The following is a 27,977-nucleotide window of genomic DNA, read 5'->3' as shown; positions in this document are numbered from 1 at the left end:
GAGACAGAATTAAAGGAACCAAACCCAGAATCTCCAGTTATATTCACAGCAACAGTGTTTAACCCCTCTGGTCCCACTGTCTTTCCACCCTCATGAGCCATCTTCATCTTTTCCTGGAGCATTTCTAAGCTCCCATTAGGTGGTTGGTGTCCTGGGAGGAAGGTTGGGGTATCTATGGTGAGGTAATTTCTTACAGTTACTAGGTAGAAAACATTATCAATTTCAACATGCTTGCTTTATAGGGGTAGGTTTGTGCATGCTCCCGTGTGTGAAAGTGGCTCATGTAGAAGGGGTGCATGTGTGTACTGTGCGTGTGCTCGCAGGACCTGGGAAGGAAATCCTTTCTGAGAAGCAGGGCTCTCAGCTGTCCACCTTGCCCCAGTCCTCCTCCACCTGCCTCCAGACCAGCTGCTCCTCACAAAGACCGGTTTAAACTGGGCAGGTAGGAAACCGTAATTCCTGGGTCCTGGGAAATTTCAGTGATGGAAATGATACAGCATGTTGCTGTGTGTGTGTGTGTGTGTGTGTGTGTGTGTGTGTGTGTGTGTGCGTGCGTGCGCGCGCGCGCGCGCAGCGCTGAAACACTTGGGGGAGGGGTAGGAGGTAGACACAGGCTTTCCCCTATGATGTTGGTTTTCAAAACCTCTTAAAACCACCAGATCCTAAAAGCTTCAGGAGAAGAGCCCATTAATCTCAGAGTCCCCATGGTTCAGGCTGCAAAGAAGTCTGCAATCGCCCAGCCCGGAGAAGCAGGTGGCCATGTCCGGGGTAGATGGGACAGGTAGGGTGCCGGCCGACTTCCCGTCTCCTCCCCGCGGCCCTGGCAAGATATGCCGAAGCCCAGACGACGGACAGCAGGGCGCGCCGGCGACTCGGGGTCGGGGGACAGCGCCCCCCGCCGCCCTCCCTCCAGTCTCGGAGCCTCCGGAGATGCGGAGCCCGGGCGCCACTTACCGTGCGTGCAAGCCCGAGAACAGGCAGAGGAGCAACAGCAGCTTCGGGGCCATGGTGCCACGGAACGTGGGGCGCAGGGTCCGAGGCCTCGGGCCGCGCGCGGCTTCCTCTGGGGCGCAGGCCTCGCCTCCGCCGGTTCTCCGCGCCCTCGCTGCCTCCGATGTCGCCGACCGTGGCGCGACTCGGGTGCCAGGCCGCCGCGGCGGGACAGGTGTGGGCTCTGGCGGCCGGCCGCGCCCCCGACGGCCGGCGGGTCAGCGCGCGGCTCCGCCTGGCTCACGCGGGACACCCGGTCCCCGCGGCGCACAGCCCCCGCTCGCGCACCGGCGCCGGGTCCGCGCAGCCGGCAGGCGGGAGCAGGTGGGCGCGGGCGGTCCCTGGCCCAGAAGACCCGCGGCCCCGCAGCAGCCCACCCCGCCCTGAGCCGCGAGCCGCGCCGTGCGCCGCTGCCAGGGCGGTGGGCTCTGCGCTCGCTGTGCGGCCGCCGTGCGCTCCGGGGTGGGGGCGGGGAGGCGGCCGCTACTCCGACAGCGACTCTGAAGAGGCCCCGGCTGGGTGGAGTTCCCCCAATTACACGTTTGACAATGCGCGAGGCGAAGAAAGCTAGGTTTGAAAGGACCCGTAGTTTGATCCAGGAAGGGGGAGGGGCCCGGCGGGGGAGGGGGCGGGGAGGCTCAGGGATCCCGCCGGGAGCCTGAGGGAGGGCCCCGGGATAGGCACCCGGTAGTCCAGAAAGAGCCCTCGAGCCCGACGGGATGCCTTCCTCCCCGCAATTCAACACTAGGTAGCGGTTCTCCGCGCTCCCTGACCTCCCAGAGCGTCCCTACCTAGGCGCCCTGGCGAAGGAGCGAGACGGTCTGCTGAGAAGCCCTTCCTTCGCACACGTCGTGCTAAATCGACTGAACCCCTTCCGCACACTGCTGAGATTCTGCGAGGAAAAGTGGCTTGCTGGGGAGTATTTGGAATAAAGCACCCCAGATGTGTACCTTTCGCACACAGAGAGACTAATACATACCAATAAACAGCAGTGGTGAAAAAGGGTGTTGAAGGTAGGAGACAAAGATCCCCACCTAGATAAAAGAGCAAAAGACGTTCCATGTGGTTGAACTATGAAGTGCACTTCATTCAATAGCTTTTCCAAGACTCACAGACTGAAAATTGCATTTATGTTTTCATTAGTAATAATCATTAAGAATGTTAGTCTTTCACCATATAAGAATTAGTGTCAGAGTACCTTAGAATACATCCACTAAGAGGTTGGCTTTTATATTGGAGAAAAAAAGATAGTTTTTAGAAAGTATTTTTTTATTTTGAACTACTATTCATAGAATTATAAAGGTGTGATGTTTCTTTAATATATTGTCAAACAGCTTTGTTCGCAGGATATATGCAAGGGTAAGTTGAAAATTGCCTGTTATTTCCCTCTTATTTCTGGGTTCACCAACATGAACGTGGTCATGAAGTAGAGTGAAGTTGTTAGTGATGAAGATATATATATATATAATATATATATATATATATATACATACACATTAACAGTGGAGCTGTGGCCTTCTTTGCATTGCCATCTTCCTGTCTCTATCTGTCTCTGTGTCGCCTTGAGCTTGCTCCAGCTCATCCCTTCCCAGGACTCCTTCTGACATCCTCCCCTGCCTTCAACATATCTCTCACTCAGGTCCTAACACTAAGAAGACTTGCAACATTCCTACATTCTGCCACTTTCAACAGCTTTAACACTTCTCCCAGCTTCAGGGGAGTATGAGCCTTTATCATACTCTGTCCTAATCTTTCATTTTCTTTATCCCACACTGCAATTGAGCACTTTAAAAATCAGTTAGATGGGGACTTCCCTGGTGGTGCAGTGGTTAAGAATACGCCTGCCAATGCAGGGGACACCGGTTCCAAGCCCTGGTCGGGGAAGATCCCACATGCTGCAGAGCAACTAAGCCTGTGTGCCACAACTACTGAGACCGCATGCCACAACTACTGAAGCCCGCACACCTAGAGCCCATGCTCCGCAACAAGAGAAGCCACCGCAATGAGAAGCCCGTGCACTGCAACAAAGTGGCCCCCACTCACTGCCACTAGAGAAAGCCCATGTGCAGCAATGAAGACCCAATGCAGCCAAAAATAAATAAATAAATTTATTTTAAAAATATCAGTTAGATGATGACTTATCATTTGTTAATTGCTTATGGAAATATGTCAAGTCTCCACATACTTCTCATGTGCGCTGCAAGAAAACTGCATGTAAAAAGAAACAATTCATCTATGCCTCAATTTTAAACACAGTAATAGGAACTTGGGTAAAATAACAGACATTGATAACATAATAGGGGCCCAGGGCTAATGTGAAAGTTTTATATAAATGAACTAATTTTAATTCTCACAATACTATTCCCATTTCAAAGATGGAGAAAACACACAGAGAAGTTAAGTCATTTCCCTAAGATCACACAGCTAGGAGGTTGAGGACTGGGAGTTAACACCCAGGTAGCAGGCTCCAACATCTCTTAATCACTATGCCAAACTACTTCTCAGATGAATAGGAGCTCAGTAAACATTTGTTGTTTGGTTCTTCGAGCAAAGTTTCAGATTCCTTGCTGTATTCTTTATTATTTGAGCGTGCATACAAATGCTTACAAGTTGTTTGTAATAGAACAGACTGATACTTGAATGTTTTTGAAAAATATCAGTATAATGAGAAGTGTCTAATGAAGTTTTTACAACACAAACAGTGCGAAAGAAAATGTGATGCTCTTTTTACATCCCTTTGTTGTTTAGTCTTTTCCTTTCTTGCATATTTTCAATCTGTTGTTATCATGAATGAGTGTAGCATGATCTCTTCTGGCATTTGGCCCCATTTATTAGACTTAGTGGGTCAACTTGATAGAGTTGAACGTTTTACCATAGAAAGCCCCCCTTCCCATGGTGCTGCCTGGAACAAGATTTTTTTTTTTTTAAAGCTAAATGAGTTGAGGAAAGGCAAATTCAAAGCAAGCTTTCTGGGCAGAAGTGTGAAAGCAAAATTCAAGGTCAAGAATCTAGAATCTTCAAAAGAAAAGCTTTCTGGCTTATTTTCCTGCCTGGTCCAGCTTGACCGAGGGAGGGTGGGGGGAGCAAATAGAGAGGGAGGGAGGGAAGGAGTGGGGGGGAAGAAATGCTTTACGGAGCATGCGCAGTGCTCACTCTCCTTTTTTTTTTTTTTTTTTTTTTGCCTCTGTCCTCTCCATCTTCAGCAGTAGAGAAGCTGACAGTTCGGTTCCACTTGGCGCCCGACATTTGCATTCCATTCCCCAAGTTCTCTGGAAAGGGTAAATAAAAAGTAACCTTAGAAAGATGTAAGGGTTGGAACACAGGCACTTCTGTGAATGTCGAACATCCTCTAGCTATGCTTGCTGTTCGTTTCGAGTGCTGGCATCTGATTCAGACTCAAGGTTTCCCGGGAAGACCTGGGCTGGCCGCTGCCTCTGGCAGGAGGAGGGAGGGATCCCGAGAGGGCGGCGAGACTGACTGCCTGGGCTAGGGATCCTCTTGAGGCTTCTTCAAGAAATACCTCTCAGAATTCCTTGCCTGGCCTCACTTCACCTCCTACAGGCGCGAAGGAACTAGCGAGCTGTGGTGCTGAATAAAACTGAACTGCTGCATCAGCTCATCTTATTCTTTATTGCTTCTGGGTTTTCTGTTTGAATAAAATCTCTTCCACTCTCAAAACTTTACTTCTGAATTGTATAATGATGTTTCGTGGTTAAAAAAAAAACTTTCTCTTCTCAACTTTTAAATAATTTTATTATCAAGGGATAATACACATACAACAAAATGCACTCATCTTAAAAGTATGGCTCAGTGAATTTTTACGTATGTATATACCACATGTATAAGAATAACATGTGTCTATTGTCCAGATTAAGATACAGAACATTTTTCCAGTGCCCCCTCCTGGGCGCTGAGCTAGCTTCACTGCCACCACCGACCCTGGTAACCACTACTCCATGTTCCATCGCAACAGACTGGTTTTGCCTGCTCTTGAATCTCACATAGACTCGTGTAGTGTGTTCTATGTAACCTCTGGATCTCATCCTACATAATGTGTTCTGGATGCATCCATGTTGCTTCAGGTAGCAGGCATCCATTTCTTCTTATTCTGCGCATGGTATTTCACTGTGGTATTCAGTATAGCACACAATATTTAGCTGACATGAACATATTCGTACATGTCTTTTTGTGGGCATATGTGCTGATTTCTCTTGGTTATCTGACTAAAAAAAATTTTTAGATCACAGGCAAGGTGTACGTTTAGTGATCATAAACATTACTAAAGAGATTTCCAAAGTAGCTGTATCCATTACCACCTATTGGCTCTGTATGAGCTCCATACATAGCCGTGAAATGTGGCCTTGTCATTCTTCTTGATTATAGCCATTCTCATATTTCATTCTGGTTTTAATTTCATTGAGCTCCTTTCAAAGTCTTGCCAGCCATTAAAATATCTTCTTTTACAAAGTATCATTCAAGTCTCTTCCCCATTTTTAAACTAGGCTGTTTGTCTTCTTTTTGTTTATAGAAGCTTCTTGTATTCTTGATATAAGTCCTTTAATGTGTGTGATAAATAGCTTCTCTCAGTTGATGGTTTGCCTTTACTTTCTGCAAATAGTGTCTTTAATTAACATTATTGCTTTGCATCCTATTTAACAAATCATTGCCTACCCAGAGGTTATAAAAATAGTCTACTATGTTTTCTTCTAAAAGCTTTAATAAGAAAGCTCCTTTTAGGTCTAAGTTTCATTTCTAATTAATTTTGGTGTGTGACTTTATTTATGAGTCAATGTTTATTTACTTCCATACTGATATAACCAATTTCTCTAGCATGATTTATTTAAAACACCATCTTTTTACCACTCAACTTGTATAAATCAGGTGACCATATATGAATGCATTTTCTTCTGAGCTCTGTTCTCTTGATCTATTTGTCTAAACTTGCATCATTACCATGTTTTTTTATTTTTATAGCTTTAAAATTGTTCTTAATATCTATTTCTTAGTACTCTGAATTTATTCTTTTGGCTGTTCTAGGCTCTTTGCATTTCCATATAAGTCAGCTTGTAAAGTTTCCCCAATCTTCAAAAACTACTTAATATGAAATATTCACAAGTTTAAAAAGAAATGTATAAGAATAATACAAAAATTTCCATATAGTATAATCTACAGTCCAGAGTCTAATTTTGTTAATTTCTCCAATTACATCTTTAATATTTCCCCCACATAGTCCAAGATCCTATTCAGATGACACAATTATTGTGCCCTTTTAGTGTGCCTTTAATCTAGAGCAGTTCCTTGGCCTTTCATGGTCTTTCATAACATTATGACAATTTCCATAGCGGCATAGCAGCAAGTGATTTTGTAGAATGCAGCTCAGTTTGAGTCTATCTGCTGTTTCCTCCTGATCAGATTCAGGTTATGTATTTTTGGCAGAGATACGATGTAAGTAATGTTGCTTTTCTCAGAGCATCACATCGGGGGCACATAATGCTGGTTTGTCCTACTATGGGTCATGTTGATCCCTTGGTTAAGTTGGTATCTGCCAGCCTTCTCCCCTGTGAAGTTGCTTTTTTTCGTTTTATATTGTTAAAATATAAAGGGAACTCTTTAAGAATATTTAACCATTTTAGTTTTAGCTTTCATTGGTGATTCTTGCCTGCTGGTTGTAAAATGGAGATTTGCTAACTCGATTGTTTCTTCTGCATTTATGAGTTGGTATTATATTGTGAGGAAGCGCTTTCCCTCTTCCTCTCTTACTATTTTTAGTATGGACTCATGACTTTTTGTCTTACTTAATACATTTTAGTCCATTACTGTTCTTATTTACTGTTATTCTCAAGTTATCCAAGATTTAGACAGTAGGGGCCTCTTCAAGCTGACACCTGACTCCTTTTAGCATATCTCCAATGTATTGTGTGTGTGTGTGTGTGTGTGTGTGTGTGTGTGTGTGTGTGTGTGTGGTACGAGGGCCTCTCACTGTTGTGGCCTCTCCCGTTGCGGAGCACAGGCTCCGGATGCACAGGTTCAGTGGCCATGGTTCACAGGCCCAGCTGCTCTGCGACATGTGGGATCTTCCCGGACCGGGGCACGAACCCGTGTCCCCTGCATCGGCAGGCAGATTCTCAACCACTGCGCCACCAGGGAAGCCCTCCAATGTTTTTTTGAGCACGTCCTTACTTTCTTGTACAAGATTTTCCAGGCTCACTCATAATTTCCTTTTCTCAGCCCTTGAATCCATACTTTCTCCCTGGTTCTTTTAATTAAAAATAATATTTAGAAAACATGATCTAACTGTATTAAAATATCATTGCTTTGAACTGAGGTGAGAAATGGTATCTCAACATAGTTCTAATTTGCATTTTTCCTGTTATGAGTAATATTGAACATTTTTAAATGTTTTTGGCGATTTTATATTTTAGCAAGTTATCTTTTCATGCCCTTTGGACATTTTTCTATAAGATTTCTTCATATCTTGTCCTCAGATTTTGAGAATTTATATTTTCCTGTGGTATATGTTGCAAATAGTTTCTTCCCACTTGTCATTTTTCATTTGATTTGTTTGTATTTTTTGCATCATGCAAATTTAAAAAAATTTTCTGTAGTAAAATTTATCAGTATTTTATTGCATCTCAATTTAAATACATAGTTGTAAACCTTCCCCCTACACTCAAGTTATAAAAGAATTCACTCATGGATCATTTTTTACATTTATATCTCTAATCCATTTGGAGTACATTCTTGTGTATTATGTGAGACATGATGCTATTTTGACATTTTCCAGATGGTTATCCAGATCTACCCACACTACTTATTGAAAAGTTCAACTTTGCCGTACTGATTTAAATACTTTATCATATACTAAATTTCTATATGTACCTAGATCTGGTTTTGAATTTTCATTTAATTCCAGTGGCTGCTTTACTACTAATATGTATCACCATTTTAATTATAAACACTTTGTACTATCTGTTAATATCTGTTTGGGCCAGTGTTAGCTCTTAGTTTTCTTGGTCAGTATTTTCAAGTATTCTCACATATTAATTTTTCCAGATTGACATTATTCTCAACTTGTATAGCCTCAGAAAAAATTTTTTTTTCATGTTTTATTGGAGTTCTATTACATGGATAAATTAACTTAAGGAGAATCAACATCTTTATGATGTTCAGTTGTCCTTTACAATAACAAGAAATATTTTTTCTATTTGTTCATGAGTACTTCATATAAGGTTTTCATATTTCTTGTTAAGTTTATTTGTAAGAATTTTATCTTTTTATTTCTATGGTAAACGGTGTTTTCCACGGTGTCCTCTAATTGGTTATTATTCATGCATATAAACGTTTCTGTTATTTTTATATTATTTTTATATCCTGCTTGCTTTCTGAATTCCCTTGATGTTTGAGTTAATTGATCATTGATTCTCTAGTGTTTTCCAGTTTTATTATCACCTTATCTACAAATAGAGGTAGGTTTATTTCAAAGTCCTCCAGTTTTATGCCTCCAGTATGCCTCCTTTGTCTAATTCCAGTAGCTAATACTTTAAGTATGATGATAAAGAATAGAGGAGGGCTTCCCTGGTGGTGCAGTGGTTAAGAATCCACCTGTCAGGGCTTCCCTGGTGGCGCAGTGGTTGAGAGTCCGATGCGGGGGACGCGGGTTCGTGCCCCGGTCCGGGAAGATTTCACATGCCGCAGAGCGGCTGGGCCTGTGAGCCATGGCCATTGAGCCTGCACGTCTGGAGCCTGTGCTCCACAGCAGTGGCCCGCGTACCGCAAAAAAAAAAAAAAAAAAAAAAGAATCCACCTGCCTACACAGGGGACATGGGTTCGAGCCCTCGTCCAGGAAGATCCCACATGCCGCAGAGCAACTAAGCCCATGCACCACAGCTACTGAGACTGTGTGCTGCAACTACTGAAGCCCGTGTGCCCTACAGCCTATGCTCCGCAACAAGAGAAGCTACCGCAATGAGAGGCCTGCACACCCCAACGAAGAGTAGCCCCCACTCCCTGCAACTAGGGAAAGCTCGTGCACAGCAACGAAGACCCAATGCAGCCAAAGATTAACTAATTAATTAATTAATTAAAGAATAGAGGATGTAGTGGAGGAAATTTCTTATTCCAAATTACAGTAGAAAGTTCTCTAGGGTATCTTAATGAGAGAGAGACAGACAAACAGGAGGAGGAGAAAGGAGATACCCATAAATAATTATTTTGAAGTTTTTTTTTAAACAAATCAGAAATGGGTATTGAAATTTATCATATTTGCAGCAACAATGGAGTTACTCAAATGATTTTCCCCATAGGTGATTAATAACTGAATTATATTATTGAATTTCCTGATATTGAACAGTTCTTACACAGTTGAAAATAAACTTGGAAGTTTTTCTTCATTTTCTATATTTTGAAACAATTTACTTAAATTGGGATTCTAAGGTCTCCAGAAGTTTAGTAGAATTCCCCTGTGAAGACATCTGGGCTCTTTGTGTGTACGTGTGTGTGTGCGTGTGTGTGTGTATGTGTAGAAGTTTCTTGATAAAGTTCTCTTTTTTCTTCCATGGAAAATTGACCTTAACTTTCTATCTCTAATGCAGTCAATTTCAGCAAGAAATTTCCCCAAGAAATTGACCATTTCATCTGTGTTTCAATGTTATTGCATAAAGGTGTGCTAAGTAGTCTTTCGTGACTTCTTTTTGGTTTTCTCTGTATATGTAATTTGTTTCTTATTTTGTGTACATTCCCCTATTTTTTCTTAAGTGGCTTGTATAATTCATTTTATTAATACCCAGAGTTTTGATTCATTAGTTAGATCTACTGTTTTTATATGTGATATACAATTAAATTCTGCTTTTGTCTTTATTTTACTTACCTTGCATTTTCTTTTGGTTTATTTCATTGTTCTACTTCTAGATTTTTGAGTGGGAATTTAATTCTTTTTTTGCTTTTTTTCATTTGTATTGATATGTGTTTAAGAATATGAATTTTCTTCTGATGTGCCTTAAATGTATCCCATAGATTTTTATGTGTAATTTTAAATTACCCTTGATTTCTAGAAATTTTGACAATTTCTGCATCTCCCTTCGTCCTTGTGTTAATTAACAGAAGAATTTTTAAATTTCCAGTTAGAAAAGACTTTTCAAAATTTTGTTTTTAATTTCTAGTTTTATCATCAGAGTGTTATTTATGAAACTTCTACTTTATAAATATACTAATATTTCTTAATATCACTAAGTAACTTAATATGTGATTAATTTTGTGGCTGGTCCCAGTGTATTTGAGAAGAAAGTCTATTATCAGTTATGAGCATGTAGTGTCAAAATACATCATAAGACCTACACCATTATGATTTTTAGTTTTTTTTAAAATCTTTGCTTACTTTTTGTTCTCTTGCCTTATTTTGTCCTAATATTAAAGTTTTTAATGTGTATGCACTTATATCAGTCTCCTCTCATCTTCTGTAGTTTCTACTTTGCATGGGTTATGGTCACAATTTTGGGTGTATTTCTAGGTATTCTGTTGTATCTTTGCTTTTCATTGTGGTTTGTCATGTTTAATCTTTTTATGCCTGAATGTTACCATACCCAATGTCAGGATTTCAAACTCTTGTTTCTTCTAGTTTTCATTTGCCTGGTATATCTTTGCTGATACCTTTATATTTAGCCTTTTTGGATCATTGGCTTTTGTGTGTGTTTTTTCTGTATCATAGAGTTTAGTTCTGCTTTATGAACCTGTTTGAAAATATTTTCCTTTTGATAGAAGAGGTAAGTCCTTTACCTTTACAATAAGATTTACTTTGGTACAAGGTCTCAACTTTCTCTGTATAGTGTGTCTTCTTTGCTCTTTTCAGATTTCATTTTTGGAGTACAAGGAGTTTTGTGTTTTTATTCTGGTGCTTGTAATACTTTTTCTTGTCTAACCTTTCAACAGTTTAGCTGTTTTGAATGCCCTACTCTGACTTTTACCTACTATCTCTACAGCAGTCAATGGACTAGTTTCATTTTCCCCTTTCTCTCTCCATCTTCCTCTCATCAGTGCAATTCTCTCTGCTCTGTCACAGTATTTAACATTTGTGCACTATACTTCTACCCTCGTTCCCACCCTTTTCATTTTAGATCCACAATTAAATATATTGAATGCTCACCATTAGTTCTTATAATGAAGGCTCCTTGAGGCTTGCCAGGATTAAGTTATAAAATCTTTACTCCATCAAAATTTATAATGTAGCATATAAGAATATGTTAACTCCAATCAGGCAGCTGCTTTCTGGTATATCCCATGCTATAACTGTCCAGGAATTCATGCTTATTTTTAATTTTCTTCCCACATATTAGGCAATTTTTAAATTGTTTTGTGTGCCCAGTGTGAGTTTGGAATTATCAACATATTTGCAACATTTTTGCTCTCATTTAATTCTTTTATATCAGAACTTCCTTCTAGGATCTTCTTCCACTTCCTAGAATTTCTTTTAGTGAGGATCGTTTGGCACCCAAAATCTTAGATTTTTATTAACCTAAAAACGTCTCTGGTGCATTTTCTTTCTTAAAATATAGTTGTCCTGCATATAGAATTCAATTTGAAAGTTATTTTCTCTTAACTGTCATTATCCTCTGGTTTCTCATATGTTGTGGAGAAGGTATCAATTTAACTTTCATTTGACTTTCTTCCCTCTGAATTTTTTTTTGAAAATCACTGTAATTTTTAAATTAAACTTAAAAAAACTACATAATTGTAGATTCACACAAACTTGTAAAAATGATACAAAGAAATCTCATGTAACCTTTACTAAGTTTCCTCCAAAGGTAACAGCTTAAAAAACTATGGTACAAATCAAAGACAACACAAACAGATGGAGTGGTATAACATGTTCTTGGATTAGAAGAATCAATTTTGTGAAAATGACTGTACTACCCAAAGCAATCCACAGATTCAATGCAATTCCTATCAAATTACCAATGGCATTTTTCACAGAATTAGAACAAAAAATTTTACAATTTGTATGGAAACACAAAAGATCCTGAATAGCCAAAACAATCCTGAGAAAGAAAAATGGAGCTGCAGGAATCAGGCTCCCTGACTTCAGACTATACTACAAAGCTACAGTAATCAAGACAGTGTGGTACTGGCACAAAAACAGAATTATAGATCAATGGAACAGGATAGAAAGCCCAGAGATAAACCCACACACATCTGGTCAACTAATCTATGATCAAGGAGGCAAGAATATATAATGGAGAAAAGACAGCCTCTTCAATAAGTGGTGCTGGGAAAACTGGACAGCTACGTGTAAAAGAATGAACTTAGAACACTCCCTAATAACATACACAAAAATAAAATCAAAATGGATTAAAGATCTAAATGTAAGGTCAGACACTATAGAAGTCTAGAAAGAACACTCTTTGAAATAGATTACAGCAAGATCTTTTTTGACCCACGTTGTAGAGTAATGAAAATACAAACAAAAATAAACAAATGGGACCTAATGAAACTTAAAAGTTTTGCACAACAAAGGAAACCATAAAGAAGACAAAAAGGCAACCCTCAGAATGGGAGAAAATATTTGCAAATGAAGCAACTGACAAGGCATTAATCTCCAAAATATACAAACAGCTCATGCAGCTCAATGACAAGAAAACAAACAACCCAATCAAAAAATGGGCTGAAGAACTAAATAGACATTTCTCCAAAGAAGACATAGAGATGGCCAAAAAACACATGAAAAGATGCTCAACATCACTAATTATTAGAGACATGCAAATCAAAAATACAATGAGGTATCACCTCACATCTGTCAGAATGGCCATCATCAAAAAATCTACAAACAATAAATGCTGGAGAGGGTGTGGAGAAAAGGAAACCCTCCTACACTGTTGGTGGGAATGTAAGTGATACAGCCACTATGAAGAACAGTATGGAGGTTCCTTAAAAAACTAAAAATAGATCTACCATATGATCCAGCAATCCCACTCCTGGGCATATACCCAGAGAAAATCATAATTCAAAAATATACATGCACCCCAACAGGAAGACAACCATTTGAAAACCAGGAAGAGGGCCCTCACCAGACACTGGATCCACCAGCACCTTGACTTTGGACCTGCCATTCTCCAGAATTTTGTGAAATAAATGTTTATTGTTTTAACCACCCACTCTATGGTAATTTGTTATAGCAGCCTTCAAAGACTCAGCTATGACACCAGCTAGGTGACAGTGTTGCTGCAAAGATAGAAATGAGACTTTTTTGATAAACAAGGAAAATAAGAAAACAATAAACAGGCTGGGGAAACAACATAAACAGGCCTGAAAGAGTTAAACAATCTTAGTTATTCCTTAGCAGTTACTATTAACAAACACTTGTAGCTAGACTTGTCCTTCACAAATCTAACCTCTAACACTCTGACTCGGTTTGAATTACATCCTGCACCTGGTGTTGAAACCCCCTACACTCCCTTGTAGCAAATCACCCCTTGTAGCATTCTGCATTTCAGAAAGAAGGTTGTGGGCCAATAACCCAGAGACAAACGGACCCAGTTACTGGGCTGCCTGATGCCAGCTGTGACTGTTTTGAAATAATTCAGGAATAATAAAAATGCAAGACCTTCACTACTTTGATCCTTATCACCTACCCCAGACTGTAAGCCCCACCTATAAGTCTTCTCCTAATTCCCTGGGGGGGGGGTACAGTTCTTGAGGTGCTAGCCTGCTGTGTTCCCTCTTTGCCTGGCAAAGAATAAAGCTACTCGTTTTCTTTTTCCTCCAAAACTCTGTCTCCGTATTTCTATTCAGAATTAGTGCACAGAGAGCCAAGATTTTGGCATCAACAATACCTAGAAAGATTTTGGTTCCTATTCTCCTCGACCTTAGACTCTGCTGGTCTAGAGATCTCAGTTCCAAAGGGAGGAATGCTTCTACCTGGGGACATGACAAGGATTCCATTGAAAACAGAGATAAAACTGGCAACCAGCCATTTGGGACTCAGCCCTCTGAATCAACAAGCCAGGAAAGAGATTGACTGTGCTGGCTGGGTGATTAACCCCAATGACCATGGGGAAATTGGACTGCTGCTCCACAAGAGACGTTAGGAAGAGTATGCCTAAAATACAGGAGATCTCTTAAGGAATCTTTTCGTATTTTCATGTCCTGTGATTAAAGCCAATGGAAAACTTCAACAACACAGTTCAGCAGAAACCCCCCAGGAATGAATCTGGGTCAGCCTATCAGGCAAAACACCATGACCAATTGAAATGCTTGTTGAGGGTAAAGTGAATATGAAATAATTAGTGGAAGGAAGTATTTGTAAATACCAGCTGCAACCATATGGCCAGTTTCAAAAATGAGGAGTCTAACAGTTATGAATATTTCTTCTTTATTTTGGTGTGAATATGTTTTTGTGTGTATACAAATATTGTTGTTTTCTTCCCTCTATTATCCCCTTATCTAATATAAAGGATGTTAATAATAGTTAATTTTATATCTCATTATTTAAGTTATAAGATATCAGAAGATGAGTGTACAGCACCAAAAGACTTTGTGTTCTCTTCTGGGGAAAGCGTTAGCATGTTTTGGGTTGTAGTTAGGTTAGTTGTATCATTTTAAGCAGAAATATAACTTTGTTACTGTCTTTATTTGGAGATTAAATATGATTTAAGAGATGTGTATGGGTGCCAAGTTGACAAGGGGAAGACTGTGGTGGCATTTTGATTTGTCACCTTGGTTAGGCTGCTGTCCCCAATTATTCAATCAAATATAAATCTAGGTGCTGTTGTGAAGGAATTTGTAGATGTAATTAGAATCCCTAATCAGTTGACTTTAAGTTTAGGACATTTTCCTCAGTGGGCCTGACCTAATCAGATGTAAAGTCTTAAAAACTGACTTGAGACTTTCTGGAGAGAGACAGAGAGACATGGAGAAAGAGAAAAGATTCCCACCTGTGGGCAAACATCTTTGACCTGTGTCCCTGGAGTTCCAGACTGCTCCTGACAGTCCCTTCCTAATGGCCTGCCCTGTAGATTTTGAACTTGCCTGGCCAGCTCCCATAGTGTATGAGCAATACATATGCATGTCTATCACATATATCTATATATTTACAGATCTATATCTATATCTCCTACTGGTTTCCTTCTCTGCTTTACTGCTGAAGAATATAAAATCATTAACTATTAAACATTTGAAGGTACAGAGGTATACTGTTAGTTTCAGTAGCAAGTTAAAAGTGTCACAAAATTATTCAAACTACTTTCTCTCACAGACAATGCTCAGGAAGTCAGAAGAAGACTGGTTTTGAATGACTACATCTACATTGCCTTTGCCCCTGTCATGCCCAGATACTTCAGTTAGAATACTTCTTTTTTTCTTATGGTCCTTCAATGCATTTTTTCAAAGCATGCAATTTTATTTATGTATTTCTGAACTTTTAATTTTTTTCTAATAGAGCATGTTCTTATTAGTTATCTATTTTATACATACTAGTGTATATGTGTCAATCCCAATCTCCCAATTCATACCAATTAGAATACTTCTGCTAAGAAACTCCCCTCCATACAGTCACACTCCATTGGCTCACTCCTGTAAGCAAAAACAATAGGTGAGAAAAGTGGAAATTTCTTTTCCCCTGTCCTATTTACCTTGTGAAGATTTTAGGATGTTTGAGATTTGGCATGGTATACATTTCTAGTAAAGCATGGAACTTCCAGAAAGATCTTATGATTAGAAATTAACCATTTTAAAATGTCAAGTATTCCCAAGGCCAAGACAAGGTCAGTAGCTGTATGTAACAAAAGGGTAAAGCCAAGCTCTTCTTAAAAAGTTCCCATAGCCCAGCTTTTGTCATGTGGGTTTAATAAAAAATGTAAAAATTCTGATGTAATCTATGTTTTTAAAATGGCTTAAAATAGGGATGAGGCATAGTGGAATTTAAAATTAATTCATTTGAAAATAAAGTGCATGTTTTCTGAAATGCCCCAGTTTGAACTGGTCTGAAAAAGGTGCTGCAGACTCAAAGTTCACAGGATGAGGTAGGTTTCACTCTGGAGATGACTGAAGCAGAGGGAGTGGAAACTATGGGGAACTGTATAGTGGATTCCCAGCCAAAAGCAGAATGAACAGAAGCCTTAATTTGCTCAAGTTAGTTTTGATTTATGTCTGTTTTCATGGTGTAATTATCAGTCTTGAGTCCTCTTAAAAGTGTCCTGGTTTAAACAATAAATTCGTAATTTAATTCCATTATTTTTGAGAACATACTTTATATGATTTTAATCTCTTTTAGTGTATTTAGACTTGTTTTATGATACAGAAAATGCTCTATCCGGGAGAAAAGTACAGGTGCGCTTGTAAAGAAGGTGTATATATTCTGCCATTGCTGAGAGAGTGTTCTGTTAATGTCAGCTAAGTCAAGTTGGTTGATAGTGCTGTTCTTGTCTTCTGACTCCTTGCTGATTTTCTGTCCAATTGTCCTATCAATTACTGAGAGTGGAGAATTGATGTTTTCAACTATTATTGTTGAAATGTCTATTTCTCCTTACAACTCTGTCAGTTTTTGCTTCATATGTTTTGGGACTCTGTTGTTAGGTGTGTATCTGCTTTGAATTGTTATATATTCCTGATGAACTGACTGTTTTATTGCTATAAAATGTCCCTTTTGTCTCTAGTAATCTTTTTATATTAAAGTTATTTTTCTGATATTGGTATAATCTTTCCAGCAGTCTTTTGGTTACTGTATGCATGCATGGTGTGTCTTTATCATTTTTTTACTTTCAACCTATTTGTCTTTGAATCTGAAATCTGTCTCCTATTGACAGCATATAGTGGGATCTTTTTTAAAAATTTTGTCTGATAATCTCTACCTTTTGATTGGAATACCAAATACATTTTTTAAACATACTTAACACAATTATTGATATGATTGAATTACAACTCCTGTTTTGCTCTTTGTTTTCTTGTATCCTCTTTGTTCCTGTGTTACTCCTTTTCTGCCTTCTTTGGTGTTAGATATTTTCTAGTGCACCATTTTAATTCCTTTGATGGATTATTTACTCTTTTTTTTCTTTTACTTATTTTCCTAGTGGTTGCTCTGGGGAGTATTGTTCTTACCTTAAAACAATATAGTTCAGATTATTACTAATTTAGTTTCAATAGTATATAGAAATTTTGTTCCAGTATAGGATCTTGTTATCCCCTCATTGTGATATTATTATCCTACAAATTACTGCTTATAAAGTCAACAATACAGTTTTATAATTATTATTTCAAATAACTACCTTTTTAAATCAGTTAAGAGAAGAAAGAGTAAAAACTATATTTATATTTCCTATTATATTTACCTAAGTAATTACTTTTACTGGTTTTCCTTCTTTCTTTGTATGGATTCAAGTTACCATCTAATATCATTTATTTTCAACCTGAAATACTTCTTTCGATATTTCTTGTAGGGTAGGTCTGTTTAGATTAATTTACTCCATTTTTATTTACCCAGAGATGTCTTTATTTCAATTACCTTTTTGAAGGATAACTTTGCTTGATATAGAACTTTTGACCATTATTTCTTCAATAATTTTCTTCTTTATCTCTCCTCTCTCCTTCTAGGACTCATTTCATACATGTTGATCTATTTGATGGTGTTCCACAGGTGTCTCAGGCTCTGTTTATTTTATACTCTGTATTGTCTTTCTGTTCCTCAGACAGAATACTCTCTATTCACTTACATTCAAGGTTGCTGGCTCTTTCCTCTGCCTGCTCAAATCCAATATAGAGGCCAACTTCTGAATATTTCATTTCAGTTACTGTACTTTTTAGCTACAGAATTTTTAGTTTTTAAAAGTGATTTCTGTCTCTTTATTGCTATTATCTATTTGGTGAAACATTGTTGTCCTACTTTTCTTTAATTTTTTAAACATGGTGTCCTTTAGTTCTTTGAACATATTTATAAAAGCTGATTTAAAGTCTGCCTACTAAGTTGAACATCTGAGTATCCTCAGGGTTAGTTTCTTTGGATTGTTTTGTTTCCTGTATATAGGCTATATTTCCCTGCTTCTTTGCATATCTCATAGTACTTGTTGAAAACTGGACATACTAGGCATATATTTCAGTAACTTTGAAATCCAGTCATTCTTCCCTTTCTACGTACTGTTTGTTGTTGTACTTTTTTTGTTGTTGGAGGTTAGATTTTTGTTGTTGTTGTTTAGTAACTTTCCTGGACCAGTTCTGTAGTGTTTGTATTTCCTAGAGTATGAAATCTCTGTTTGTTTTAATTTCGTTTAATTTGTAGTCGTCTTTCTAGGTGTCATTTCTGGATCAGCACAGCTCTCTGTGCTCATTCTTGACTGTTCACAAGCCCTGAACATGCACACAGCCTTCCAGATCTAGGAATATGTCAGAGGTTTTCATAGTTCACTGTGGACATGTGAGTCCCTACATTATCTTTTTAAATTTTTGGCTGGACTCTTTTTAGCCCCAGATTATATCACAGCCCTAGAAACCAATACTATTTACCTTCCCTGACTGCTACTGACTTCTGTTGTTAACAATGCCCTGGGAGTAAAGCTTTTCCTTGGAGCTCCAAGTCAGGTCGAATCGTGGCAAAGCCCTGGGGACAGGGCTTTTTCTGGAGTTCCAAATCAAGTTAGCCCACTTTGTGGCAGCAAAGTTTAAACAATAAATTCGTAATTTAATTCCATTATTTTTGAGAACATACTTTATATGATTTTAATCTCTTTTAGTGTATTTAGACTTGTTTTATGATATGGGACCATGCCAAGGAGCTGGTAAGAGATGGGAATATCCCTAAGTTAAAGTGTCATAGACCCCACTTTTCTAATTGAGGCTCAGTAGTTTTCTTCAATAAGCACTTTTAATTTGTTGTGTGCCTTTATGTAAATTTCCAGAGTTCTGAAATGGTTGCTTTTGATAATCTTGCCAGAGTTGTCGTTGCTTTTTGAGGGGAGAAGATTTACTGAGGTACTCTCTCCACCATCTAGTAGTCTCACCTCTGAATAGTAAATTATATGGCCACTCTAACTAAAGCAGGAGTCCCCAACCCCTGGGCCGTGGACCAGTACCGGGTCACACAGCAGGAGGTGAGCGGCAGCGGGCTATCGAGTGAAGCTTCATCTGCTGCTGCTGCCTATCACCTGCATTATGGCCTGAACCAGTGCTGGCATTACCGCCCGAACCACCCCTCCCATTGCTTGCATTACAGCCTGAACCACGTTCCCCCGCGCCCCCCACCCCGGCGTCCATGGAAAAATTGTCTTCCACAAAACCGGTCCCTGGTGCCAAGATTCTGGGGACCACTGACCTAAAGGGTCAGCCTGCTACTCAGGCCAAGCCAGTTGTCGCCGTGTGTGGGTTGTGTTCCCAATGTTGTTATGTGGAATATGGATAGGTTTGTAAAACATCCCGAAATTTTTATTTTATAAACTCTTAAAGACATATTTTCTTTGGGTGGGATACAACCGCCCCTACCCAAAGAGGTTTCATCACATCCAGGCCACCCACTTTCCGGTATTCATTCCCTCCATCAATTTACATTGAGCACCTGTCACTGGCCTGGAATAGTGTTGGCTGCTAGGGAGACAGTGGTAGCAACATGAAGAATGTATAATAAATTAGGCTTAAATTAGTATATTGAGTCAATTAAACCTCATTTCAAATTTTCCTTTTAAGGCCATGCATTGCAAAATATAGTATCTGATCTTTGGTTTTACTTGTCTTTCGATCTGAACTCAGAAAAACTAAGGGAAACCCATCTCTTCAGACTTTTATATTAGGGAAATTCTAAGCAGTAAATATTTTTCAATCACAAGTTTCCATAAAGAACCCATGCTCATTTAAAAATAAGCTACAGGGCTTCCCTGGTGGCGCAGTGGTTGAGAGTCCGCCTGCCGATGCGGGGGACGCGGGTTCGTGCCCCGGTCCGGGGGGATCCCGCGTGCCGCGGAGCAGCTGGGCCCGTGGGCCGTGGCCGCTGGGCCTGCGCGTCCGGAGCCTGTGCTCCGCAATGGGAGAGGCCACAACAGTGAGAGGCCCACGTACCACAAAAAAAAAAAAAAAAAAAAAAAAGCTACAGAGCCACTAAGATTGGAGTTGAGATAGTCTATTGAAAATGACATTGACAAACAGATAATCATGCAAATCTTTGATGAAATGAACCTTTTTGCACACTTCAAAAGCATTACCTTACATCACTGCAAACCTGGCAAGTAATTGCAATGATCAGAGTAGTGATTCATATTCAAATCCTCACCATGTTTGCTTATGGCATTGATTGTCCCAGGTGTGCTAGTATTGTAAAAAAGACATTAAGACTAATTTTTAAATATTTAAACTACTGTTTTCACTGAGAGAACTATGGCATTTCCAATTTTTTAAAAAAAGTTCTTTTTGATTTGAAGCTAGTTCTTACAATACAGGCTAACATTGATTGAAGACTCTGTGCCATCGTAGTTATGCTTTCCCCTTGATGTAGACTCCCCGCTCCTTGCCGTCACCGTAATCATTTACATGGGTGCTCTGAAAGGAGCAATCACATCCAAACACGGGGTTCTAGTCAATCAGTGCTTCTCTCTCTCTTCCCTCCCTGCATCCTTGCTCCCTCCTCTCTCTCTCTCTCTCTCTCTGTCTCTCTCTCAGATGGGGAGAGTGCTACTGTGACAGGTCCATTCTATCAAGAGAAGTTTCTAGGATCACAGAAGCACAAAAATCTTATATAAGAAGGAACAGACTTAAAGGTCACGTTTTCAGTGTAAAAAATGTTCTCTAGGGCATTCTTATCATTCAACCAGTGCTTAAAGCAAGATTTTCCATTTTAGGTTACATTTTGGTTCTAAATCAACTTCCATCTGGAAGAAACTACATGGTGTTGTGAACCCAGATTTAGAAACTATGAGAACTGCAATCTATTTTCTCCTAATGATTTGAGGCAATAGATTAACCTCTTTGGGTTTCGATATCCTTATTTGTAAAATAGAGATTTCTCATTTACCTTACCTAATTCCCCTAACTTATCACAAAGGAGACATACAGCATTATTTCTAAAGCATTAACATAACAAATAGATTAGAAGATTTACAACTTCCTTGTCAATATTCAACGCAGGGTGTTGTACCATTTTAACTTTGATAGTTACTCTTGATATATCTGAACCCAAATGTTGCATATAAACATTTAGGTCAACTTTCACCATAGCCTGCCCTAAATAGACCCATCGCTTCCTGAGAAATAGAGAAGTAATACTGATTGCTGACTTATTAGAATATTCTGTCTATTTATGTTGATGTCAGAAGAGATACATTTAAATACTCTGGTTCTAAAAGTAGAGCACTGTAATTTATAATTATTTTATCTTTTTTTTTTTTTTTTTTTTTTTTGCGGTACGCGGGCCTCTCACTGTTGCGGCCTCTCCCGTTGCGGAGCACAGGCTCCGGACGCACAGGCTCAGCAGCCATGGCTCACGGGCCTAGCCACTCCGCGGCATGTGGGATCTTCCCGGACCAGGGCACGAACCCGTGTCCCCTGCATTGGCAGGCGGACTGTCAACCACTGCGCCACCAGGGAAGCCCTATAATTATTTTAAAAAAATTTTATTTCTTGCCTTGTCATTTTTCCCAAGGTGATTCTTCATTATGTCCTCATTAAAAATAACAAACACTGAAATATCTATAATACAAAATCAGCAGAAAACTGATATGATCTTTTTCACTAACTATTCATCAGATTTAAGGCTGAGCAGCATGTAAATGCATTAGTTATTTCTTCAAACTGGAATTCACCTAGCAGGGCTTCCAGGGTTTCCAGTAACAAAAGCTAGAACTTGTCAAGAAAATTATTGCAACCTGATATGGAAGGTATCATTTCCTGTTAGGACTGAGATGTTTAAAGTGAGCATTTGTATGTGTAGCCTTTTAGATCTAACCTATAGTATATTTTTCTCCAAACTACAATGCAAGGCTAAACTGTAAAGACTGTAAGAGAAATATAAATAAACAGTAAATGAAAACAGAAGCTTCATAGTCAGCTTCACGTCTGCCTTTGGTTTTGGCCGATTTTATGTTGTGGTATAATGGAAAGCACAAACATCATTCTACAAATATAGCACCATTTGAAATAGAGAAATGCTTCTTGTGTGAAGTTTTAAGAGCACCCCTTTTGTTGACCTTTACCTTTCTATTATGAGAGCCTGAGTAGCGGCAATGGTACCTCTGTGTATTTAATGAACAAGAGATGCCAAAAATGGGCACCGGTCTTTTTGAAGAATGTCGTAGTTCTGTGCATCTCTCATACTACTCTGATAAAATGTAATACCTGATCTTGAATCCTGTGAAAAGGTTTTTCAGAATAAGTACTTGGAGTTTTCAGTGAATGGATGCTATAGTCATTTATCTGGTTATTCAAGATGAAAGACTTCTGAATATCTGCCTATATGTGTGTCCATGGCCATGACCATGTCTATTTCCACCAAACATGGTGAGGTGGATGGGTTTTTAAGAATTATGTACCATGAAGTAGTCAATTTAGGCAGGCTTAATTTTGATACCATTTGCTAATGGTCATAATTTCCCTTTTACAAGTCATAGAGGAGACAGAAACTGTTCCTTTTATACATGTTGTTCCTGGATACTTCTAACAGTAAGTAGCTGGTCCACATGCAGTTCTTTGTATCACTCTTTACAAACAGCAAAAGGAAAGCCATGGAGAACTGAGCAGTCACTTTGCCCACAGCAAGCACCCACCTTGGGAACACCTTCAGGTAGAGCTCTATCAAGCAGAGACCCGTAAGGCACCACGCCCTGGAGATGTATGTGATGGAAAGAACTTCCAATTCTACCTATTCACCTCACTGTGGTTGAAGTCAGCTTTCTCTCTACGTGCTAGCCAGAAGAATTAGATTGGAACAGAGGTGAGCAGCCAAGTGAGACCCTTTTTCCCAAGCAATTTCATGATGGGTTTCCTTTACATCATTTTTAGAAAATGAGTCAATCCACCCACCAAAATATGAAATATTTTTCAAAATATGACATTTATCCACAAGATCAGTTTATTTTTTAATGAACATTTAAGGTTCATATACAAAAGCTAACAGAGAAATAAGTCAATCATGAAATAACATACAGGGAAATAAAATGGAAAATAACTCATTTACAATTTCTCACCACTGAAGCACTACACACTGGCTGCAGTGAGGTGTGGTCAGTGTTTCAGACAGTGGATGCTCAGGCCAAATGCCAAGACTGTCATCACACTACTTTTTGTTTTAAGATCTTTTGTTTCTTGGTCATCGTTCAGCTAGTGGGGGGAGTCGGAGGGAGAGAAGTAAGTTTCATTCCCACCTCCCCCCACAAAATATTTTTAAGCAGTTAAATTTTTCCTTGGGGAAACATTGTATCTGTTAATCTAACATACCATATATTTCTGTTATTAAATGTCTGCATAAATATTTGTTTATTCTATTTCTTAACATAAGATCATGCAGTACTTTTAATTTCAGAACAGTAAGAATTATCAAAGGCAATTAGTTTTGTACATAAATGCCCACAGTTTCTTTTTCAATGAAAAATGTGCTCTTTGTGATATTTGTTTCTTGTGAGAGTTGGTCAAGTAATAATCATGGAGTATTTCCTAAAATATTTATTTGCTGGGAAAATTTGTATGAAATGACATTCAAAGTATAAAAAACATTGTTAGGTAACACTTGGAACAGTTAAAAATATACTTGTTTGTAAACTATCAATGTAAGATACTGAGCATCTGAGTGTCAGAGCCATTGTCTCCTGTTTTTCTAGAAAGTGGCTTGATTTATCAATGTGACTTCTTTGAAACATCTGACATTATATATAGAAACATCAAGGCAATATTATTTGTACATATTATTAAACATGCAAAAATTTCCTGAAAGATAGTGCCCAAATAAGGGAGGTCTCCCAAGCTCAACCTCTCCTTGGTGCCTGTCACTGAACGTATGGCTGTCTTGGAGTTTGGGAGCATGGCAGCTCATTTTGGAGAGGTAGCCCCTTTAATCACTGGCTCCCTATTCAAATATGTTGCCCAGTAAACTAGGTTGAAAGTGCCAAACAGGACTGGGAATATAATTCGGGACATTTTGTCAATCTTGCTGATGCTGTTGTAAGTCTTTTTGTTTTCAGAAGTCTTGTCTTCAGGTTTTACTGAGGCTGAAGAGGCATTTGAGGTCCCTGCAGGGGTCTGCTCCTTTGGGATGTTTGGGGGGTGGGTCATCTTCCCAGTAGTATAAGCATTTGTTGATTTATTTAGTGTAAGTTCACGCTCCTTTTTCTGCAAAAATATAAAAAATTTAACGGCATGACGTTAGCAGGCAGCTGTCAGTTCACTTCTAAAGGTTCTGAAGGTTTATCTCTCAAAAGAGAGAGACAGAGACAGACATAAAGACAGAGACAGAGAGGGTATCAGCTTAGCTCTGGCAGAGGGCAGCCTTCCACAGACTTCTAAGCGTAGAACCCCACATGGTCAGTTTTGGATGTGAAATTCTAGAACAGGCAAAATACTTTATGGTAGAAAAATTCAGAATAGTGGTTACCTTTGTTGTGGTGGGGACAGGAATGGACTGGGAAGGGGCATGGCGACCTTTCTGGAGTGCTGACAATGTTCTCTATCTTGATAGGGATTTGGGTTTACAGGTGAACATGTTCATCAAACCTCAGCAAAAGTACCCTTAACATTTGTGCATTTCATACTATGTAAATTTTGCTTCAAAAGAATCAAACAGTAAACAAATATTGCACTCTAGTTAGTGATATGCTTACTGAAGTATTTAGTGGGAAATGTACTATTTACTTTGAAATACATCAAAAAATAAGATGTATTGACAGATGGATTGAGGATGGGTGGATGGAAGAATGGATAGACATATTTTAGGTAACATAGATAGATAGATAAATGATAGATGGGTGGTGATGACACAAGCTCAGTAAAATGTTAATAGTAGACAGGTTTTCATTTTGTAGTTCTTCAACATTTCTGTATGCTTGAAAGTTTGCATGATAGAATGTTGGGAAAAATTCTGTTCCTTTACCAAAGTAACATAATCTCATTAAATTAAACATGGAAAACATAAGAATAATTAAAGAAGATATATCACTATCTGAAAAAGATATCTACATCCCCTTGTTCATAGCAACATTATTCACAATAGCAAAAATATGGTAACAACATGTCTGCCAGTAGATGGTTAAACAAAATGTGGTGTATGTGTGTGTGTGTGCATATATATATCCATACACACAATAGAATACACATTGGAACACAATGGAATACTATTCAGCCATTAAAAAGGAAGAAAATCCTGCCATTTACAACAGGGATGGACCTTGAGAGCATTGTGCTAAGTGAAATAAATCAGACAGAGAAAGACAAATACCATATGATTTCACTTATATGTGGAATCCAAACAAACAAACAAACAAAAAGCTGAACTCATAGATACAGAGAGCAGATTGGTGGTCACCAGAGGTCCGGGGGCAGGGAGCAAAATGGGTGAAGGTGGTCAAAAGGTACAAACTTCCAGTTGGAAGATAAATAAGATCGGGAAATGTAATGCACAGCCTGGTAACTATGGTTTAAAAAAAAAAAGAAAGAAAATATATTAACCATTAAAAATAAGTTGGAGGGAGCTTCAAGATGGCGGAAGAGTAAGATGTGGAGATCACCTTCCTCCCCACAAGTACATCAGAAATACGTCTACATGTGGAACAACTCCTACAGGACACCTACTGAATGCTGGCAGAAGACCTCAGACCTCCCAAAAGGCAAGAAACTCTCCACGTACCTGGGTAGGGCAAAAGAAAAAACGAAAAAACAGCGACAAAAGAATAGGAATGGGACCTGCACCAGTGGGAGGGAGCTGTGAAGTAGGAAAGGTTTCCGCACACTAGGAAGCCCCTTTGCGGGCGGAGACTGCGGGTGGCAGAGTGGGGGAGCTTCGGAGCTGCTGGGGAGAGCACAGCAACAGGGGTGCGGAGGGCAAAGTGGAGAGATTCCCCCACAGAGGATCAGTGCCGACCAGCACTCACCAGCCCGAGAGCCTTCTCTGCTCACCTGCCGGGGTGGGCGGGGGCTGGGAGCTGAGGCTCGGGCTTTGGAGGTCAGATTGCAGGAAGAGGACCAGGGTTAGCTGCATGACCACAGCCTGAAGAGGGCTAGTGAGCCACAGCTAGCTGTGGGGGGAGTCTGGGAAAAAGTCTGGAGCTGCCGAAGAGGCAAGAGACATTTTCTTGCCTCTCTATTTCCTGGTGTGTGAGGAGAGGGGATTAAGAGCGCCGCTTAAAGGAGCTCCAGAGACGGGCGCAAGCTGCAGCTATCAGCGCAGACCTCCAAAATGGGCATGAGATGCTAAGGCTGCTGCTGCAGCCACCAAGAAGCCTGTGAGCAAGGACAGGTCACTCTCCACACCTCCCCTCCCAGGAGCCTGTGCAGCCCGCCACTGCCAGGGTCTGTGATCCAGGGACAACTTCCCCAGGAGAGCACACAGTGCGCCTCAGGCTGGTGCAATGTCATGCTGGCCTCTGCCGCCAAAGGCTCGCCCGGCATTCTGTACCCCTCCCTCCCCACAGCCTGAGTGAGCCAGAGCCCCCTAATCAGCTGCTCCTTTAGTCCCGTCCTGTCTGGGCGGGGAACAGACACCCTCAGGCGACCAGCACGCAGAGATGGGGCCAAATCCAAAGCTGAAACCCAGGAGCTGTGAGAACAAAGAAGAGAAAGGGAAATCTCTCCCAGCAGCCTCAGGAGCAGCGGATTATATCTCCACAATCAACTTGATGTGCCCTGCATCTGTGGAATACCTGAATACACAATGAATCATCCCAAATTGAGGTGGACATTGGGAGCAATGATGTATATATTTTTTTCCCTTTTTCTCTTTTTGTGAATGTGTATGTGTATCTTTCTCTGTGTGATTATGTCCTTATAGCTTTGCTTTTACCATTTGTCCTAGGGTTCTGTTTGTCCGTTTTTTTTTTTTAGTAAATTTTTTTTCTTAATATTTTTTTTTTTAGTATAGTTTTTAGTGCTTGTTATCATTGGTGGATTTGTTTTTTTGGTTTGGTTGCTCTGCTCCTTCTTTCTCTCTTTTTTAAAATTACTTAAAAAATTTTTTTAAATAATTATATTTTATTTTAATAACTTTTTAATTTTACTTTATTTTATTTTAACTTCTTTCTTTCTTACTTTCTCTCTTTCTATTTTTTCTCCCTTTTATTCTGAGCCATGTGGATGACAGGCTCTTGGTGCTCCAGCCAGGCATCAGGGCTGTGCCTCTGAGGTGGGAGAGCCAAGTTCAGGACATGGGTCCACAAGAGACCTCCCAGCTCCACGTAATATCACATGGCAAAAATCTCCCAGAGATCTCCATCTCAACACCAAGACCCAGCTCCACTCAACGACCAGCATGCTACAGTGCTGGACACCCTATGCCCAACAGCTAGCAAGACAGGAACACAACCCAATCCATTAGCAGAGATGGCACCTAAAATCATAATAAGGCCACAGACATCCCAAAACACACCACCAGTCATGGACCTGCCGACGAGAAAGAAAAGATCCAGCCTCATCCACCAGAACACAGGCACTAGTCCCTTCCACCAGGAAGCTTACACAACCCACTGAACCAACCTTAGTCACTGGGGACAGACACCAAAAACAATGGGAACTATGAACCTGCAGCCTGCGAAAAGGAGACCCCAAACACAGTAACTTAAGCAAAATGAGAAGACAGAGAAACACAGCAAATGAAGGAGCAAAGCAAAAACCCAAGAGACCTAACAAATTAAGCGGAAATAGGCAGGCTACCTGAAAAAGAATTCAGAATAATGATAGTAAAGATGATCCAAAATCTTGGAAATAGAATGGAGAAAATACAAGAAATGCTTAACAAGGACCTAGAAGAACTAAAGAGCAAACAAACAGTGATGAACAACACAATAAATGAAATTAGAAGTTCTCTAGAAGGGATCAATAGCAGAATAACTGAG

At 39.7% G+C, this 27,977-nt stretch overlaps 2 protein-coding genes across 2 annotated transcripts in view; both read right to left on the bottom strand.

Annotated features, from left to right (window-relative positions):
• The window catches only part of GABRG3 (gamma-aminobutyric acid type A receptor subunit gamma3), a 390,022-nt gene extending 389,015 nt beyond the window's left edge, over positions 1-1,007 (bottom strand). The window contains exon 1 of the mRNA XM_024114961.1: positions 955-1,007. Within this exon, the coding sequence (XP_023970729.1) occupies positions 955-1,007 (53 nt within the window). The remainder of the gene's footprint in view (positions 1-954) is intronic.
• A 21,990-nt stretch (positions 1,008-22,997) lies between these two features.
• GABRA5 (gamma-aminobutyric acid type A receptor subunit alpha5) overlaps positions 22,998-27,977 on the bottom strand; it is a 94,908-nt gene continuing 89,928 nt past the window's right edge. The window contains exon 9 of the mRNA XM_024114980.3: positions 22,998-24,267. Coding sequence (XP_023970748.1) covers positions 23,968-24,267 — 300 coding nt within the window. The 3' untranslated portion in view covers positions 22,998-23,967. The remainder of the gene's footprint in view (positions 24,268-27,977) is intronic.

The sequence above is a fragment of the Physeter macrocephalus genome, chromosome 11, assembly GCF_002837175.3.
Source record: "Physeter macrocephalus isolate SW-GA chromosome 11, ASM283717v5, whole genome shotgun sequence".
NCBI classification, from domain to species: Eukaryota; Metazoa; Chordata; class Mammalia; order Artiodactyla; family Physeteridae; genus Physeter; species Physeter macrocephalus.
The sequence above is the reverse complement of the archived record's forward strand: the minus strand, read 5'-3'. Positions and strand labels throughout refer to the sequence as shown.